The sequence below is a fragment of the Pempheris klunzingeri genome, chromosome 4 (assembly GCF_042242105.1).
Source record: "Pempheris klunzingeri isolate RE-2024b chromosome 4, fPemKlu1.hap1, whole genome shotgun sequence".
In the NCBI taxonomy this organism is placed as follows: Eukaryota; Metazoa; Chordata; class Actinopteri; order Acropomatiformes; family Pempheridae; genus Pempheris; species Pempheris klunzingeri.
The window spans coordinates 26,239,946-26,257,570 of NC_092015.1; the positions used below are offsets into that span (position 1 = coordinate 26,239,946).

General features: G+C 42.3%; 1 protein-coding gene across 1 annotated transcript; it reads right to left on the reverse strand.

The window, feature by feature from the left end:
- Positions 1–4,159: 4,159 nt before the first annotated feature.
- On the reverse strand, positions 4,160–17,239 carry psmd2 (proteasome 26S subunit ubiquitin receptor, non-ATPase 2). The gene is made up of 21 exons (XM_070829159.1): positions 17,093–17,239; positions 15,958–16,014; positions 15,685–15,849; positions 14,799–14,920; positions 14,298–14,522; positions 13,998–14,156; positions 12,305–12,449; positions 11,553–11,613; positions 11,221–11,367; positions 10,911–11,017; positions 10,485–10,612; positions 10,144–10,231; positions 9,152–9,314; positions 8,884–8,985; positions 8,523–8,674; positions 7,519–7,602; positions 6,890–7,058; positions 6,448–6,542; positions 6,205–6,331; positions 5,933–6,051; positions 4,160–4,958 (listed from the first exon to the last, which is right to left on the reverse strand). Exons 1-21 carry the CDS (start codon positions 17,213–17,215, stop codon positions 4,776–4,778), a joined length of 2,721 nt encoding a protein of 906 aa, XP_070685260.1. The 5' UTR covers positions 17,216–17,239; the 3' UTR covers positions 4,160–4,775.
- Between the last annotated feature and the right edge of the window lie 386 nt (positions 17,240–17,625).

Here is a 17,625-nt window from a genome sequence, read left to right on the forward strand (position 1 = left end):
GCTAGTACTCCTCACAACAATCTGCAAAATTAGTTGACCTTTCCTTTAACATGAAGCTACAGCAGCTTGACCAAACACTGAATAAAACAACATAGACTTCACAAAACAAACACATTCTTTACAATAAGGCTCTGTCACTGCCATTGGTCAATACCTGAAATGAAACAATGAAGTCTAACCAGCAAATTAGGTTTTAGTTAGACATTTCAAGTTGAGGAGGATGTACAGACAATTAAAGTTAAGCTCCAGTGACACAGCATCACATCAGCACAGCCCATCCTGCCCAGCCCCCCCTCTCCCTCTCTCCCTGCTCCTCTGGTTAACTAACATTCTGCCAAACCCCACACATGCCCAGACTCTAGGCTTTCAAGTTTCACAACAGGAAGCTCAGCAGAGTCCTTATGTCGTGCAAACTGTGACAGCCTGACTTTGACACATCATGCATTTGTCCTGCCATTGAACTTTTGCCATTAGTTTCAATCATTTGCTCTGACTAAAGCATGCCTGAGATCACTTCATAACATCCTCCTAGACTGATGAGTGGTAAACGATGGTAGATGTTTGCAGACAAAGTTTAACATCTGACTTGATTAGCTATATGGTAACGCGTGCCACGTACAGGAAACTGCATCCATTTTGGACCCACATTCTCAGCTCAGACCGCACGTCTGCAGTCCTCAACATCAGCCTCATGCCTGCAGCAGCCACCGGGCTGAAGTGATCCACAATCAGCTTCAAACATGAGCATGATGCCTGCGATGCCGGCATTCAAACCAACAACCTGACAGTATCAGCATGGGAAGACAGCTGCGACACTCAGAAAGCAAGCTAACCATCCAGTGGTGAAACACCGGTGTTTCGTCAGCTCCAACTGTGGGACACTTTTGCTCTGCCTCAGGGGCGTGTCTGCCCGTTTACTCACACACACACACACACACAAAGCAAGACAACGACATCTATTTGAATGGCATTATAATGAACACACAGCTATAACACATTCGGCCTTACCAGAACACCTGAAAATACGGGTGCCAGGACGTGCAGCTGTGAGTTGCGCTGTTAGCCGTGTTGCTAACTTTGCTAGGCCCAATCTGGATTTACCACGTGGTTTCGCTTGCTGTTGGCGCGATGCAAACCCAGCAGCCGGCTCCACGCCAGCCACACCTCAACAATCCCAACTGATAGCGGCTATGACAACAATGTGTTTCATGAAAAGCATAAAACATACCAAACAAATGACGTTGTAAGGAGTCAGCAGTGAAGAAGGAAGTGACGGCGATCGTTTAAATCAATGGTAACTTTAACCTAGATAGGTGTCAAGCTATGGAGGCTACTGGATACTAAGTCCTACATTCGTTTTCAACATGCTCCTCACATTCAGCTACCAACTCTGCATGAAGGTCTTAGCTAGCAAGGTATGAGCACAGTAAGTCAGCGGTGCTGTCAACCGTGTCGTGACAACAATGAGTGCTGTAACTACCGTTAGCCACAATGAGTCAGACACCTGCGGTACATTCCGCAGCCAAACATCTCGCCCAGCTCTAACAGCAGCACCACCACCGCGACATCCTACGTTTACACCGATGCAGTACAGGAGGATGCTGTTTATTTGGGAGATGCTGATGGCAAATCCCATAATTACCAAGTTTTCGTGCAGCATACAATACACAGCGAGCTGTCAACCGACCCAGCAAGGCCCCAATGAGGGTGTCACAGGCTTCAGGTGTCCTCCTGTCACATCAGCGTCTTTACCCTCCTCATCAGCTCTGCATGTTACAACTGCCACTAGCTCAGTATGTTCCACACTTTCTGTTGTCTGGGTAACTACAAACGTTTGTTTGGCCCATGAACAGAGACAGCCCACTGCATGAAAAGGTGAATGACTTACTACCAGCTCTTTTAACCACATGTACATACTTTACCGGTTTCAGATTGCTACCACCGACATTATATGGCTATCACATGGTTTCAGGTGTCAAGTTATCAGTATGCATGTTATTTACAATCACAACTGTCAACCGACATCTCTTTATACACAGCCAGGCTGACAAATATGACAACACAAGCTTCACCAGTGTCTGCAAAGAGGCTGGCACCGGTTAAAACACAGCGTCCTATACTATACTATAGCTTGCTATGTAGCTAGCTAGCAAACGGCTGAAGAGCTAGCAGCCTAAATTACATTAACCCGCGAAAACAACAACATTGTGATGCCACAATGTATCTGTCATTTGTCACATATGATATATTCCACACAATATAACGCGTTTCTAAACGTCACATGAGTGGGGACTCCTCTTGGCTGTCTATCGTAGTGTTAGCTTGCTAGCCGGACCAGCTAAAGTGAAGAAAGAACACCCACGTCGCATTAGCATGGAATGCTAGCAGCCAGCTAGCTAGCTAGCTAATCCCTGAAAACACAGCAGGAACACCAGTCAGCAGCCACAGTGAAGAAAGTCATCACAGCTAGCTTTACCTCCACAGTAAAAGGCAAAACGTTCAGTTCAGTGTCCCTCCATGGTCTCTATATGGCAGCGACTTGACATTTATCTGCGGATTTGAGCATTTAGATAAGGAATGTGGTTGAGGACCGTGGCCGTTACCTTTCTCTCCTTGAGTCCGCAGAGCCGGACGGACGGAAAATCTTCCCGGAAGCCGGTAGCGAGGTAATTCCGGCAAAATCCCATCACGTGAAACTTTACCAGTAAATGTTATCCTCTGCTAGAAGGACAGTGTCATTTTGCAGCATGTGGTATCATAACCGTGCCTGCATGCTCAGACACGTTTTGACATTTTAATAATATTACAGTTGGTCAACTTTGTTCCCCATTAAAGATCCCATGACCATGAAGATAAAAATAAGGGAATAACCCTAGTTTCACTGTCTATTAATTGTTCCAACGTAATGAGGAACTCAACTTCTGCCAGTATGATGGAAAACATATTGTAAGTCACTAGAATGCAGAACTTTATCTAAATTATGACTTAGTATCTCAAGTCATTATCTAGAGATAGACCACCTGGTCCTAACGTGGCTTCCATATCCATACTATGGCAACAGGTATTGATGACTTTTGATGAAGCATTAGTTTATAAATAGGTTCCATTATTTAAACAAGTGTTCTGCATAGTACAGCTAGAAAGCTAATTTAAAATATTGTCATGGGGTAAATCTGGGCTAAAGCAAAAATACCTTCTGTGTTAGTACAAGCTTGTACTTAACTGTGCAATTTTCCTTTTCTATCGTAGTTAACTTATTTCACTAAATGTGTCTTACTTTTGTTGTTATTCTATTAGGCACTGGTGTTAGCGTTCACTCCTCAGAAACCATACGTTTATTCTGCTTTTATTCGTAGATTGTTACAATTTTTTGAGCAATCTCTGGCACAAGAAGTTCTATCTTATACTGCATGACTGATGGTTGACAGAGCCAGGGAACATTTCAATGAGCGCAAAAACAATTATGCAAATCTGTCTGCAATACATTTTCAAAAATGAAACTCGTTTAAATTTTGCAAATGTCCCAATGGGTAAACTGAACTCAGTGGCACGAAAGGCCGAGGATGCAGTGTCATTGATATCACAGGCCTGACACCAGGCCATGGAGGAGTACACAGGTCCAAAGTGTTAGGCATGCTCCATGGAGGATTAGAAAAAGAAACTGGCACATTTATTTCAAAAACAAATATAGCCTAGTTGCAGTTCAGTTTCATTATTTAATATCCACAAAGTTAGCTCTGACAATGCTACACAATTTATTTCAGCAGGTATGCAACAACCCAAAGACACAAAAACACCTTTTCGAAAATATCAAATGAAATATAATATAATTTGGCTTTAACACATATTGCTCTAATGTTGAAGTGTTGCAGCTACTGCTTTTCTGCCTCTTGGAGGTGAATCAGGTGACGGCGATATAAATCTACACCTCATACAACTGCTGCCATTACAGATACACACGCAAGTACATACATTTTTATGTACAGGTGTGTACCGTATGTCGTTTCTTTTCACTAGGTTTCTCTAGGCTAGTATCTAACTGTCTGATGATGACTAAAGAGCTCCTCGCAAAGAACCTGCTCATTGATTTACTCTTGTGAGTTTGAGTAAATTATAATAACCTTTGTACTTTGCACTTAAATCAACATAACACACAGCATCACAGCACATTTCCACCATGTGGATCAGAGTTTTTATTTTTGATTCAACCTTTTACAGTACTGTAACAAAAAACAAAAAACTGAAGAAAAATGTGATGAAGAATACATACTTTTAAACGCTCTAATTACAAAAGATGACAAGATAAGTATAAGTAATGGGGGGGGCATATTAGATGCCTTGATGTGGACTGAGCACTGTTATCCATTTACTGATGACAGTCATGTACAGGAGGTTGGTTAGCAGTTCCCACTTCTGAACTGGGCCCGGGTCACTCAAACAGCTGGTTCAGTACACGTGGGAGAGGTGGATCAAAATTAGAGCAATAAGGAAGCCATCTATGTAGAGTGGATGAGGTCCCAGTTTTACCCTCCCTGTGTCATCCCGGACCAATTAACTAGACCCCAACATCCATTTTTAATGAGTGCTGGAGCTGGGCCACCAACGACAGTGAGAAGACACAGAGAGGAAGAAGGGTGGGCCTGCCTTGCTCTATTCAGCCGTGTAATAAACAACTTAATATAACAACTGCCAAGAGCCATGGAGGGCCACCCTTACAAACAGAGCGAGATGCCAATGAGAGTGGGTGTCGTGTTTTTTGAGGGGGAAGGGGCAGTCTAGGTTTCAAAGTTGGGATTCTTACGGAGGATAACAAAGCCCTCCAGGATGGGGGTGACGGGGAGGTACTCCTCTGTGGCCAGCTCAGCCCTCTCTCCATGAGCCAGCAACACCGGCGTGGTGTGGGTCTGGAAACCTGTGATGGCCTTTGGCTTGCCTGCCTGGCCCACGACATCCACAGCCTGTGGATGGATCAGACAACAAACTTGTGTTAAAACAGCTTTTTATCCATTCACCTTCAGACCAGGGTTCTTGGATTTTTGATTTCTTGCAATGAGTTGGATGAGAACACTGACACGCTTTTACACCACTCAGCCAGGAGACTGTTATCTTAAAGATTCAGAGCAGGGGAAGTAGCTATCCTGGCACTGTCCAGTTCATTTATATCTTGTTTGTTTACTCCAAGCACTTTCCAATAAGATGTCTAAATAGAACATATAATTCCTTATAACAAATAGAATTCACTTGATCCCCATCTTTGACAAACCTTGTGAGCTGAAATCTCACATTTTGTTTGATGTACACTTGATTGGTAAAGACCACTTTTAGATATTAATATTCCGTTAACCTTTGTAAGTCTAGTAGAGCAGTTTACTTTATAGTGTTATCGTTCTCCATGAACACAAAAACCTTGCAATACTTTCTACAAATATTTCTTTCATACCAATTATGGTAAAGCACTGTTCCCATGGGATTAGTATAACCAAGGGACCTGATGTGATTTAGAAATTAGACCTCCACATCTGTGTTTTGCACCTCCTCCGCATTTACAAACATTATCCCTGTTGACGATGTCAAGGTTTTGCCCAACATCCATGTCATGCTGTGTAGCAAGCGCATTTACTCCAAAAGTGCTGTCATAACTTTCATTTATGATTGCTAATCCAGCCTCCATAATTCTGGACCAGGAAAGAGGCAGAAAAAAAACACCGCAAATCACCAAGATGACAATTTGCACAGGACTTATTATCACAGTTTGGTGAAATATGGCAGATAATTTGTGGTGGAATTTTTACTTGACAAATTATAGACATGGCAGATTCACACAGGGTTAAGACCACAATGACCTCCAGAATTACAACAATTTACTAGCGATCCCCAGGTAATATTTGCCCTGTGCTTAATAGGGCTTAATATTAATTTTCCTAGAGCTCACCTGTCCAACTCGGACAGACACAGGCAGCGGCCGTAGCTCCTCATCGAAGGTGACCAGCATACGTGGCTGCATGGCTGCTACCAGGCCGTAGAGAATGTAATGAGATTTCCCCAGGATTACTGCAAGCACACAGTGAACATTAGGGAGAACATGAACACAGGGAAGTCGCTGATGGAATTCAGCAATTAAATTCTTAAACAGAGATGGACAGTGTTAAGTGTGTGTGGAAACAGACAGCTGAGGCAAAGGCAGCAGGAAGAAAACAAACTAACTGTTCTTGACGTCGAGGAAGGAAACAAGCACGGTTAGCAGTCCAGCCACGGCGACCTGACTCATCAGCTGCCTGTCGCTGTGGTAGGGACAGAGTGTCAGTGTGCCTTTGCCCAGGTGAGTCAGACCCTGAGGAGGCAACAAACAGCCCAAAGGTCAACAGTAGCTCGTACAAGCGCACGCACACTTTCCCAAAAGTTCACTTGTGTCTCGTACATACAGAGTGCCTTTGTACTGCCACCCACCTGAGCCAGTCGGACCATGAAGAGATTGTTAGGGTCTTTGGCGTGATACTGGGCCAGCTGCCTCAACATGGCAGCCAGACGGGCGTTATTTGTGCCTGAGGAATCGGAAAAAAGGAAGAGCTTGTTAAAAATGTTGAGGCAGTTAACACCAGAGGCACTCCCAGGGAAGGGGAGTCTTGAATGTTTTTTTAAATGGCACCTTAGGTCTTAAAGAGTTAAAACAGCAAAACATTAACCTCAAATAATGATGTCATGATACCACTATTACTACCATCACCATTCCATTATAATAGCTATTTGTTTATAGTTAAAAGCAGACTACTGAGCTTTAAAGCCCTTTAGTCAAAGGTTCTGAGACAACATTTGTACAGCGATTTAGTGTTGTTGCAGCTGTTAACACACAGTTAACATTATCCTGTCTGAGGGCCATAACCAGACTTACCGCTGCCCACCATGCCCATGGCAAAGATGGAGTTGTGGGACACCTCTGGGTCAGCATCATGGGAAAACTTGCTGAGGGTGTCCAAGATGTTCAAACGAGGGTTGGACACGGAAATGAGAGCCAGGGCTAGGGGCACAGCTCGCCTCAGGGTGGGTTCACCATAACGCAGCTGATGATATGAACAGAGAAAATAAGTTTAAATCCATGCCATCATTAATTCATTAAAGACCCAGAGAGGTACAACAATCTGGCTGTAACAGTCACACCACAGAAAACTTTGTTGACATGACAGAGAGGGACTCTTTATGTTAGGATCTTCGTTTGATTCACTGAGGTCATCAGGATGAGTAACAAATGACAGATCATAACGACAGAAGAAGAAATACATGAAGCAGAAACGTAGGGATGATGTCATGTGGATCAAAAGAGTGTGAAATAAGGGACAGGCATAAGGTCAGAAAATATGGAAGCACCATTCAGTGAAGAGAACCAGACAAAGAGGTCTCTTTATGAACAGAATGTGATGTAGCTCAAAAGAATAAGAAATGAGTTGTGGTGGGATGAGGGAACAACATATCCAGCAAAAATAAAACAAGAACAGTAAAATGAGAGTAAGCAGAGGTACTGACCAGATGTCCAAATGTCCTCAGTGCCATTTCAGAACCAATCTCTTCCCCCATGGCGATGAGGGCAATGCCAAGAACAGCTACACCCTGAGGAAAACAGAAAAGTACATTTCCCCATGATACAAATCTTCACAAGCATCCAAACTACTGAACAGTACAATATAGCGATTCTTTGGACAAAACATCAGAAAATCTCCCACGATACAATTTCGATTTGATTCAATTCAATTCAGCCTGCAATTGATGTGAGATGCTTTCCTATGCCCATTTATCAACATCAAGTCATCTCACAAAACTCAATTAGTGTTTCCCCTACCATTATATCGATGTGGTGACTCATTATTTCATTTACTAATTTTTCATTCTATAATTCATAAATATTAAGAAATAAACTTAACGTGGTGTTATTACCAAGGATGTATATGTTAAAAAAACAAACCTAACCTATGGTTAAAAGAAGTGAGCCTGTATATCCGTATAGCAGAATTTCACTCGCCTTACAAAACCTCCATGATGATGTGAGTTAGCATAATATGTTGCGGAGTGTAGTGTTATTATTCACTCTCTAATACGTTGTGGTTACATATCAATATTTAAACTCCCTGTTCAAGAAGTTTGTCTTACGTTTGGTGCATCTATGTGCCACCTTTAGCTCAGAGAGAGTGTACATCAGGCTTGCAGCAACACGCGAAAAAGCAAAGCGCTCTGTGAAGTTTCTAATTTCTCCGAACTCCAAAATATTTCCACACTACTGATTTATTCCTAGGAGGGGAGTAAAGATCCTCGGCATTATAAGCTTGGTGCTAATGGTGACACAGACTGTGCCATGGGAAAATAAGGGTGTATCTTAAAGATGATCAAACTGATCGGTGTCTTCACTATGCATCTATGCTATAGGGTTGATGATGATTTCATCGATACATCAATCCAGAATGATGCATCGTTACACCCCCACAGAATAGAGAGAGATACTGGCAAATAATCAATGGTAATAAGTTAGTCCTTACCTGGTGGGAGCCCATATCAGCAGCGGTCTCCTTCTTCTCTTTATCCTTCTTATCCTTCTTGTCCTTGTCCTCCTCTTTTTCCTTCTCCTTGGCTTCGTAGTGCTCGCTGCAGATATGGAGCAGCTGCTGCACCTTCAGCACATTACCAGAACCTGAGAGGGGGAGGTGAATTATTACATTAAGTTATGAAGATTAAAATCAGCAGACATTGCACCACAGGTACCACCATTCATCTGTGTATGAATGGCTTCGGCAGAAGATAACTACAGGCAGAGAATGAGTGATGGATATCAGCATGTATGGAAACTAAATTTTGCCTGGAATGGCTGGAGGACAGTGCTATCAGTACCATGAGACTGACCTGCATATGCACAGATATCCACTAGTGTGTTGGCGAAGCTGCGGAAAGGCTCAGGGACAACCTGTAGAGCTGCCAGGGTCGTCTCAATCGCCTCTCCTTTCCCTGTGGACAGTGAATGACACAAACACAACATGTTACAGCAGCAACATAACACGGGAAAGGAAGCAAAGATACAGTGGTAATGGAACTGACTTATATTTAATAGATGTCGACCTATACAGAGGGATAGAAAAAGATCATTTTGAGGCCTGTAACTGCCCATGCTTACCCAAGTGGTTGAGTCCCAGGCCTAAAGGCAACCAGCGGGCATATGAGTCCTTCAGCTCCTGCTCGTTTTTCTCCATGATGGTCTGGACGATGGTGGAGGTCACGTCACCGTTACAAGATCCTACTGCGATCATACCACACGCCAGTGCTGTCACTCCAACCACCTGGAGATTAAACAGAGACACACACACTCACTCAAATGCTGCTAAACTGAACATGTGGAGTGAGAGGAGACCTCAACACAAGGTTTTTCATGTATAGAGGAATCTTTGGTGGCTTCTGAACAGGTCTTAGCCGACGCCAAAGGAAAATCACAAGCACCAAAATAATGAGAACTGGGAATGAAAATAGCAATTCAAATCTTTTCCAAATATGTTCAATAGCAACTCATCAAACGATTGTTAAACAAGCAGATATTGCAAATATTAAAAATGCTTAGTTACAAATGCAGTGCAAGTTTTGTGTGATGTCCTGCCTCCTGCATCCCTCACCTAAATCAAACTGAGAATTTCCAGTGGGTGAGAACATGTCTGACCCAGACAGTCTCCTGTTGTGTGCTACATGTGTGAAAGAGCAACTATGGAAAATGTCCGGTCACTGTAGAGTTACTCTCCCCTAGCTCAGACGCTTGTTGCCTCAGACGCTTTTATAATTCACTTTATAAATGTAGAAATATCATAAGTAACATAAATATGTATACATCTATGCATCTCTTATTCTGAGAGTTGGGTGATATGTCAAACTTTTCTTACTGGCCAAGAGTAACATTAAAGTAACATTAGCCTATTTCAAGTTGTTGAATCTGGGGCAAACAATTTTTCAACCAAAATGGTCAGAAATAACAAGAAAATGCATCGATTTCTGTCAAACAAGGCAACACAGACTTATTGTTTTCACTGTGTGTGGACTGATAATGCTTGCTGAGTGTATCTGTGTCCACCAAAGGCCTATTCTGAGGCAGGAAGAGCCCCGACACAAAACACACGTCCATACCTCCATGCTAGACTTGGAGTCTCCCATGACGGGGAGAAGCAGAGAGAGGACATCTTCTCTGTTGGAGCCAGCATAGGCAAGGCCAAGTCTGGAATCAAGACAACAAGAGTCAGGAATCACAGCCATAATGTGCCATCACAGGACACTTCAATGATCCCGAGAGGAGAGACTCAAGTGTTAACAGCAGCACAACAAACAGACCAAAGAGATGCAGATAAGAAGTGAAAATTGAACAATAAAATTAAAGAGCTACACACAGCATTTTATCCTAGATCCAGGCTAAAAAGTCCTTGCACGTATACTCTAATGTTCAACTTCCTACATGTGAACAGCCTCCTCACCCAAAGATGGCTCCTATCCTCATTATGTTGCTGTTGTGGAGGACGTAGTCAGAGAGCAGGGCCAGGGCCGGGTCACATTCGTTCCTCACACCTGAGTTGACAATGCCGCAGGCCAGGAGGGCGCCAGACTGCACGCAGAGAGGTGACGCAGCAGGTGTAAGGAAAGCACAAGAAAGACGCCTTGAATGCTTGCTTTTCCATTGTTGTTCGTCCTGGGCAATAATCCTAACAATAGCTACAATAGTAGATAATAGTTGTTCAAGGCAAATTCAAAACAATGAATTATGTTAACTCTAAGCTGACGTGTTAAGGTGATCTTCTTGAAGTGCAATTTTTAATGGCACACAATAAAAAAAAGGATATCAACATTTTGTCATTACTTGAGAGCAGAGAAAAGCTTCCATTCCTTTCCAGCCCTGTGTTTACCTTGATGTAGTCCTCAGAAGAATAGAGGTATTTGTCAATCTGGGTGAGACCACCGTCCACGTCCCACAGCAGGATCATACCCAGGGAGGCTGCAGCGCTCAACATACCTGAGGACAATTGTTTCATCATCTCATCATCACTTATTCAAATAAAAAGAAATACAACTAATTGTAAATTTAAGGAATGTTCATGAGTATGTATGGAAGTTAAAACTAATGACACATGTATAAAAATCTAAAAGTCCAGTCAGTAACACAACTACAGGGTCTGTCGAGCACTACAGCTACTACTGCATTTGTGTGTTTCTTACCGTGGTCTTTGTTCTTGTACAACCATTTGTTGCCGTCATCTGTGAGCAACTTGTCCTGTCCAAAGGCTGCATTGACAAAGCCATTCACGAAGGAAGAGGCCAAGTTCATACGAGCAGAGTCCACCTGAGAGCCACTGCCTCCAAACCCTGCCAAGCAAAACGCCAATCCATGAACAAATGACCAAAAACATAGCTGAGCACTCCTTGTGTGCATTGAATTACTTTGATCTTAAAAATAAATTCAGTTCCCTCGCCATTAGGGCTGTGAAGATACCCGTATTACTAGATTATCTAGGTACTGTACTGAGTTGTACAGAAGTTATGGGACTCACTGTTGTTTTCCAGATGTGTTTTGTAGATGTCATCTGGGACTTTGGGTTCCATGATGTCCAACTGGGGATGAAACAAGATGAGCGTTATTCATAAAAAGTGAAACATCAGTCTTTCATTCATCACTCCCTCCCCTCCATTGGTAATCCTTTTCACAGCCTTACACTTATTTTTTACCTCTTACCCTCCGCATTCATTTTTTTCTAGAAAGTTCATGACACAGCCCTTACCATAAGGGACATGCCGAACCAATAAACAGAGTTGGTAATCAGATCGGGTATCGACCATAATAGAACTAATCCACATTTAATACAGTTATTTTGTGTATTAAGTACTTCCACAATCAGTTCCAATCACAGGGGGCACCATTCCTTTCCTCATGTTACCTTGCATAAAAAAAATATTTCGAAGTTCTACTTAGTGATGGGGAGGTTTAGGAATCAGTATCAGAAGCCAGAAAACTTGGATCAGTGCATCCCTACTGACAATTTCATCACATGTAGTGGAAGATAAAAGTAATCCCAGCTACTCTATTTAATAGGTTAAATATGACTTATTCAACACAGGGCTGTGCAATGTGGAAAATAAGACACATTTATGAATTTGTTGATATACCAACAGTGATATAATTGTAGCACGTATTTTCAAAGTGAGTCCTGTGTCCAGACAGCAAGCAGCACATCAGCGTTGCCCTTGCGTGATCACAGAGAGAGAAATTGAATGTTTAGTCTTGAATGTTGCATATGTCTCTTACCTCTCTGGCCAGGGCCAAGAAGTTGCTGTTGAGCTGCACATTGGACATGATTTCTGTCAAGTCCTCATAGTCCTCTACATCTTCATTAAGCTCCAGGAACATGCCATGACGACCAAGCATGAAGGCCATCTGCTTCTGGATAACTCTGCAAGGCAAAGATGGAGGGTGGTGAATTAATCAAAACAGTAGGCATTGCATTACAAGGAAAAAGCATTTATGAAAAGGGTCAAAAACAAAAACACACAAGGTAAGCACAGATTGATTGATAGGGGTCCTTAAGTACATTCAAACAGTTTTTGCTTGGTGTAATCATTCATCTGGTTCATACGGGCAATCAAGTGATCCCTTCCTATCATGAGAGGAGGAAGAGATAGAACAAAATCCATAGTCCTCCTTCTGAACTAAAATATATTCCAAAGTTTAGTTGAAGCCAACATGAGGCTTCCATCAGGTGGCTGTTCTTATTTCTATGCACAGCGTTTCCTTGCTGAGATGTGGTGGAGAGGCAGTAAAACAGAGTTACGTACTAAAAAGATTGCAACCTTGAAAGATACTTGCTTGATCTGACTAACTCAGACTGCTGAGGCCCCGTATTTTCTTCAGCTAAGGTTTGGAATGTGTGTCTGGACTGTGGCTGTGGATTTTGTCTATCATCATTTACACTGGAAGCATATTAAGAAGGGCTCTGGCTGTTGTAAGCCAAAAGGATGATTACTGAAAGCAGAACACTGAATCAGTGTTAACAATGACACCTGACTATTGTTTTAAGACGGATATGAAAGACTTTGAACCTGTCTATATTGTTGTACCCATCCACTATGATATGTTAATGTGTGTATACTTAAGACCTGCAGCTCTTCACAGACAGAGAGCAGAGATAGATAAGCACAGCCTTGTAACTAGTCATGAAGTTTTTATTGAGTCCTGATCTCACACGATGCATGCAGTTACCCACTGAAACAAAAATGAGACATGCAGAAACATCACGAGTACTGGTGAGAAAAGGAGAGAAAAGAGGGCAGCAGTTCTCTGCAGATACAGACACGACCACACACTTCTCATAAGTGATGAGTGAGTGAGGGATTATCTTCTGTAGAAGTCTATACTTTGTTTTTAAAAGGGAAAATTCTACTCATTCCCCCTTTATAAATGCTGGCTGGAATAAAATGTCGTGTGTACGTGAATCATCTGAATTTTTCAACGCTGCAAGCCCCACCCCCAAGGTTTGTGCACTTTCAAAAAGCACTACGCCCCTTAGGGGAACTTAATTTAGACCCTAGTGTCTGCAGTAGACACATGGCTATAGTGGACGTACTTTGATCTGGCAGAGTTCCCCAAATGATTACGTGCAGCCATTGCAGCCCGTTTCATGGCTGCCAGCTGAGGCGATGTACTCGACAGATTCCAAAACTTTTTGTACCTACTAGTCATTTAGAAATTACATTTAGCAAAATAGCAGATTTGCTCTTTAAACTATCCCAGTGGGTAGGTACAGCAATATAGATACATTTCCAATTTTTCTTAAAACAATGGTCAGGTGTCCATATGAATTCTGAAACAGTTTTTGCTTTAGACACCATAATATGTAAAAATAGGACCCAGGTTTAAAAACACTGTAATTGTCCTTTAATACTTCCTCTTATTAACATGACCGTCTTGTTTGGACTAGCACTAGTGTTTTTAGAGCTCTTACATGTCTTTGCAGGATGTGAAGATGTTTTCTACTAGCTCCACGTCGTTGAGCATCAGGGCCAGGCGCAGGGCCTCAGGATAACGGTTGAACTTCCTGAAGATGTTGAGGGCACATCTCAGCAGCGCTGAGTTTTCTGGCTCAGGAACGTAACTCACACAGCTGGAGGAGTAATGCAGAAAGTTGAGAGATGAAATGGACACATGTCAAAGATAAAGGCAAGTCATATTTTTGAAACATATACAACTTGCTAAAGAATAGGGTTTCTGTTTTTTCTGGGCAACTTGGAAAACCTGAACATACCTAGTGAGGTACAGGCAGACTTTGCCATAGGCGTTTTCATCGATGTAGTCCTCCAGCATGTCAAGCCTCTCAATCTCCATCAGCAGGTCGCAGGCTTCATGCTCGGCATTGTGGGCCATGTTGTAGGGCACAATCTCCTTCACTAGTTTCAGCAGCGTCTCCTGCTGCGTCTTGTCATTCTCCTCCACCTCCTGCCACTCTTTAGCCACTTCACCAGCCAGGTGCCTGGAAAAGAACAGTAAGAATGCCATGAATTTGTCACCAAGAAAACATTCATTCAGTAAACAGCAGAACAGTAGAAGGTGTCCAAAGACATTGAAATGTCCTTAATGACACATAATACTGGGTTAATAATAATAATAATAATAATGGTATTAATAATAATACCATCAAAGATTCTCTGCATCTCCTGTGTTTATAATGATGTTTCTCCAATCACACAAGAGCACGACACATATTTAATGGTATGCAACTGGCTGATAAAGCTGAGTCGTGTCTTACCTGACATATTCATGTCCCCAAGAGGCCAGCTCTTCTTGGGAGCCAAGCAGACGGTACTTCAGACACTCCCTCTCACCACTCATGGTCATGGCCAGCACTGACACCACATCAGCACAGAAACGCTGCAAACACAAACACCATCCACTGTTTGAACTTGAGGTCTTAAGTCAAGACTACAGCTGCAACAATTAGTCAATTGATCACTCGCCAGAACATTAACCTGCAATTATGTTGTTATGGTCAATGGTCAAGCCGGAATGAGGATTTGAAGCTTTCCCATGTCTTACATGATAATGAACCGAATGTCTGTGTTTTGGACTGTCCGACAAAAAGGGGATTTGAAGACATCAAGTTGGTCTCTGGGAAATTGTGATGCTCATTTTTACAGTAGCAGTTTTACAGACCACACAGGAGATTCAGTATTGAAAATAAATGGTGGGTTCATCTCCACTTGAGACATGTGTGCATTGGTTCTAATGTCAGTGTTTTGAAAAGTTTGACAGCTTTCAAAATTAGGATGATGCATAATTGATTTGTGATATGATAAAAATGGTAAAAGTCAGATATAAGTTCATAAATGTACAATAACAAATAACAACAATAACATACAATGCAGTTTTTGTGGCGACTAAGAACACCATATGAGCATGCTAGAAAACCATTGTTTTAAGCCAGAGAAAAACACAGAACAGGTGACTACTTGAAATGAAAATTGTCAAGACATAGAAAACCAGAAAAAAAAAACAGCCATAGCATCTCCTCTAGTATCTACACTGGCTTTTAAAACCTTTTCCTTTTTTCCACATGGTGATTCTACTGAAGAGTGGGCAAAAAATGTACCCATGCATAAATTTCATTATTTTCTGGAAGCACAGTAGAGCTGTACCTTGTTCTCTCCAGGAGCCATGCCGTCATAGACCTCTTTGAGCTTGCCATAGTGTGGGCGCAGGAATTTGAGTGGCTTGGGTACTGAGGTCATGGATGTGGTTGAGGAGCGGATTAGCCTGCGAAGCTCTTCCAATGCAGGACGGTACAGCTCTGTGTTCTTCTCCTACCAAGGGATAGAAAAACATTTTGAGTTTTTGCCTTGTAAGGGCTTTTACACCCCGACACACTGGAGTTCTTGTAAAAAAAAAAAAAGACTAAATCTAATACTTACACCCAATCTCTCCACCATCATCTCCAGGTCATCTTGTAACTGCTTGTCTTCCTCTGACTGAGAAGTGGTGAAAGAAGAGAATTAACATTATCTGCTGGTGACATACTGACTTATGTTGCCTTCTTTTAACTAACTATGCATCAACACCTTTTGAACATTTGCTGATAATGATGATGAGTAGGTAATGACCTTGTAGATGTGGATGCATGGTTTCAAGCATCATTTGCTATTTGGCACACACGATTAGGATGAAAAGTTACAATCAGCCACCACTTCTATGACACTGGTCTTTGGCAGTTGTGCATTTATCTAGTACACAGGCTACTTTAACTGATAACCATGTAACAGTCCTATGATGTTTTTAAAGTAGCTGGCCAATTTACCAGTGCATTTACCAGCAATTCATTTAATTCCACGTCTCCAGATTTTTAATTGCATGTTACCATTTGATTATAGTTTACTCTGCTATCATTAAACCGAATAGGGTGTATTCGGTGCGCCTGTATGACATGTTAAACAGTGATTAATGCTAAAATGTTATACAAGGCATACATAAGGCAGTCATAAATGTTCATTTTTTGCACTGAATTCCTGGCTCCATTGAATTCAGATACTAAATATCGATAATTAGCATTAGCTAATAGTTACAGGCTACGAGCTAAGCTGCCAAACCAGTCAGTTGTAACAGTCAGATTGATGCAGAGTAACTGTGTTAGTTTATCTGACTTCAAGTTAGCTGCTGTGTCATACAGCTCGTTGGCCAGGGTTAAACCTGGCTAGCTGAACATGCTAACACCTCACGGGGCAAAGCTAATGTTGATGTAAGTGCACTCAGCAGCGAAGCTAACGTTAGCTTACCGGCTCAGTCAGGCTAGGCTAAAGTTAGCTATCTGGGTGAGCTCTCTTGTACGACTTTGACAGACAAAGAAAGTCTGGCGATTCGGAGGGAGGGTGTTTTATTTTAGGAGTACCTGTAAAGTAACCGAGAGCCTTTCAGTTATCTCTCCTCAGCGGCAATGACTTCGGCCTGTTCAACCATGTTGTCAAAGCGGCAGTGACTAAGGCAAAATAACACCTCTGGATCCTGTAACGTTGGTTACTACACATTTGAATGACAAAAATATCCCCAACTTACCAATTCTTGCTCCTCTTTCTTGTCCTTATCCTTCCCAGAGGGCTGCTGCCCCTTTTCCTTGTCCTTGTCCTTCTCATCAGTCTTTTCGGGCTGCTTTTTCTCTTTGTTTTTTGCCTCCTCCATAGTTGCGGCTCTGAACAGTGAGCTAGCAAACGGAACTGAGGAGCAGTTTCTTCTTCTTCTTGGGTGTGGAACATGTGTTGTTGAGCTCTCTCTACCGCCCCTGTCGGTGGAGATGTGATATGCTGGTTTACTGGTTACCTTAAGTGCTGCCAAACACCGGAACACGTCTGTGGGTGAGATTAATGTAACAACATTTAAGAAACTCGAGTCATTGGATGTTAAGCCATCTGATGAAATACTAACAACAGAAACCGTCGATTATGTTCATTTCTAAAATCATGTCATGCATGTTAAGAATGTCCTATAAGTGTTTCAGTGCAATGAGGAAATGCGGAAGAACTAATTTCTCCCATGTTTCGCGAGTCATTTAACGCAGCAGACTAATTTAGTCAGTCATATGACTCCATGGA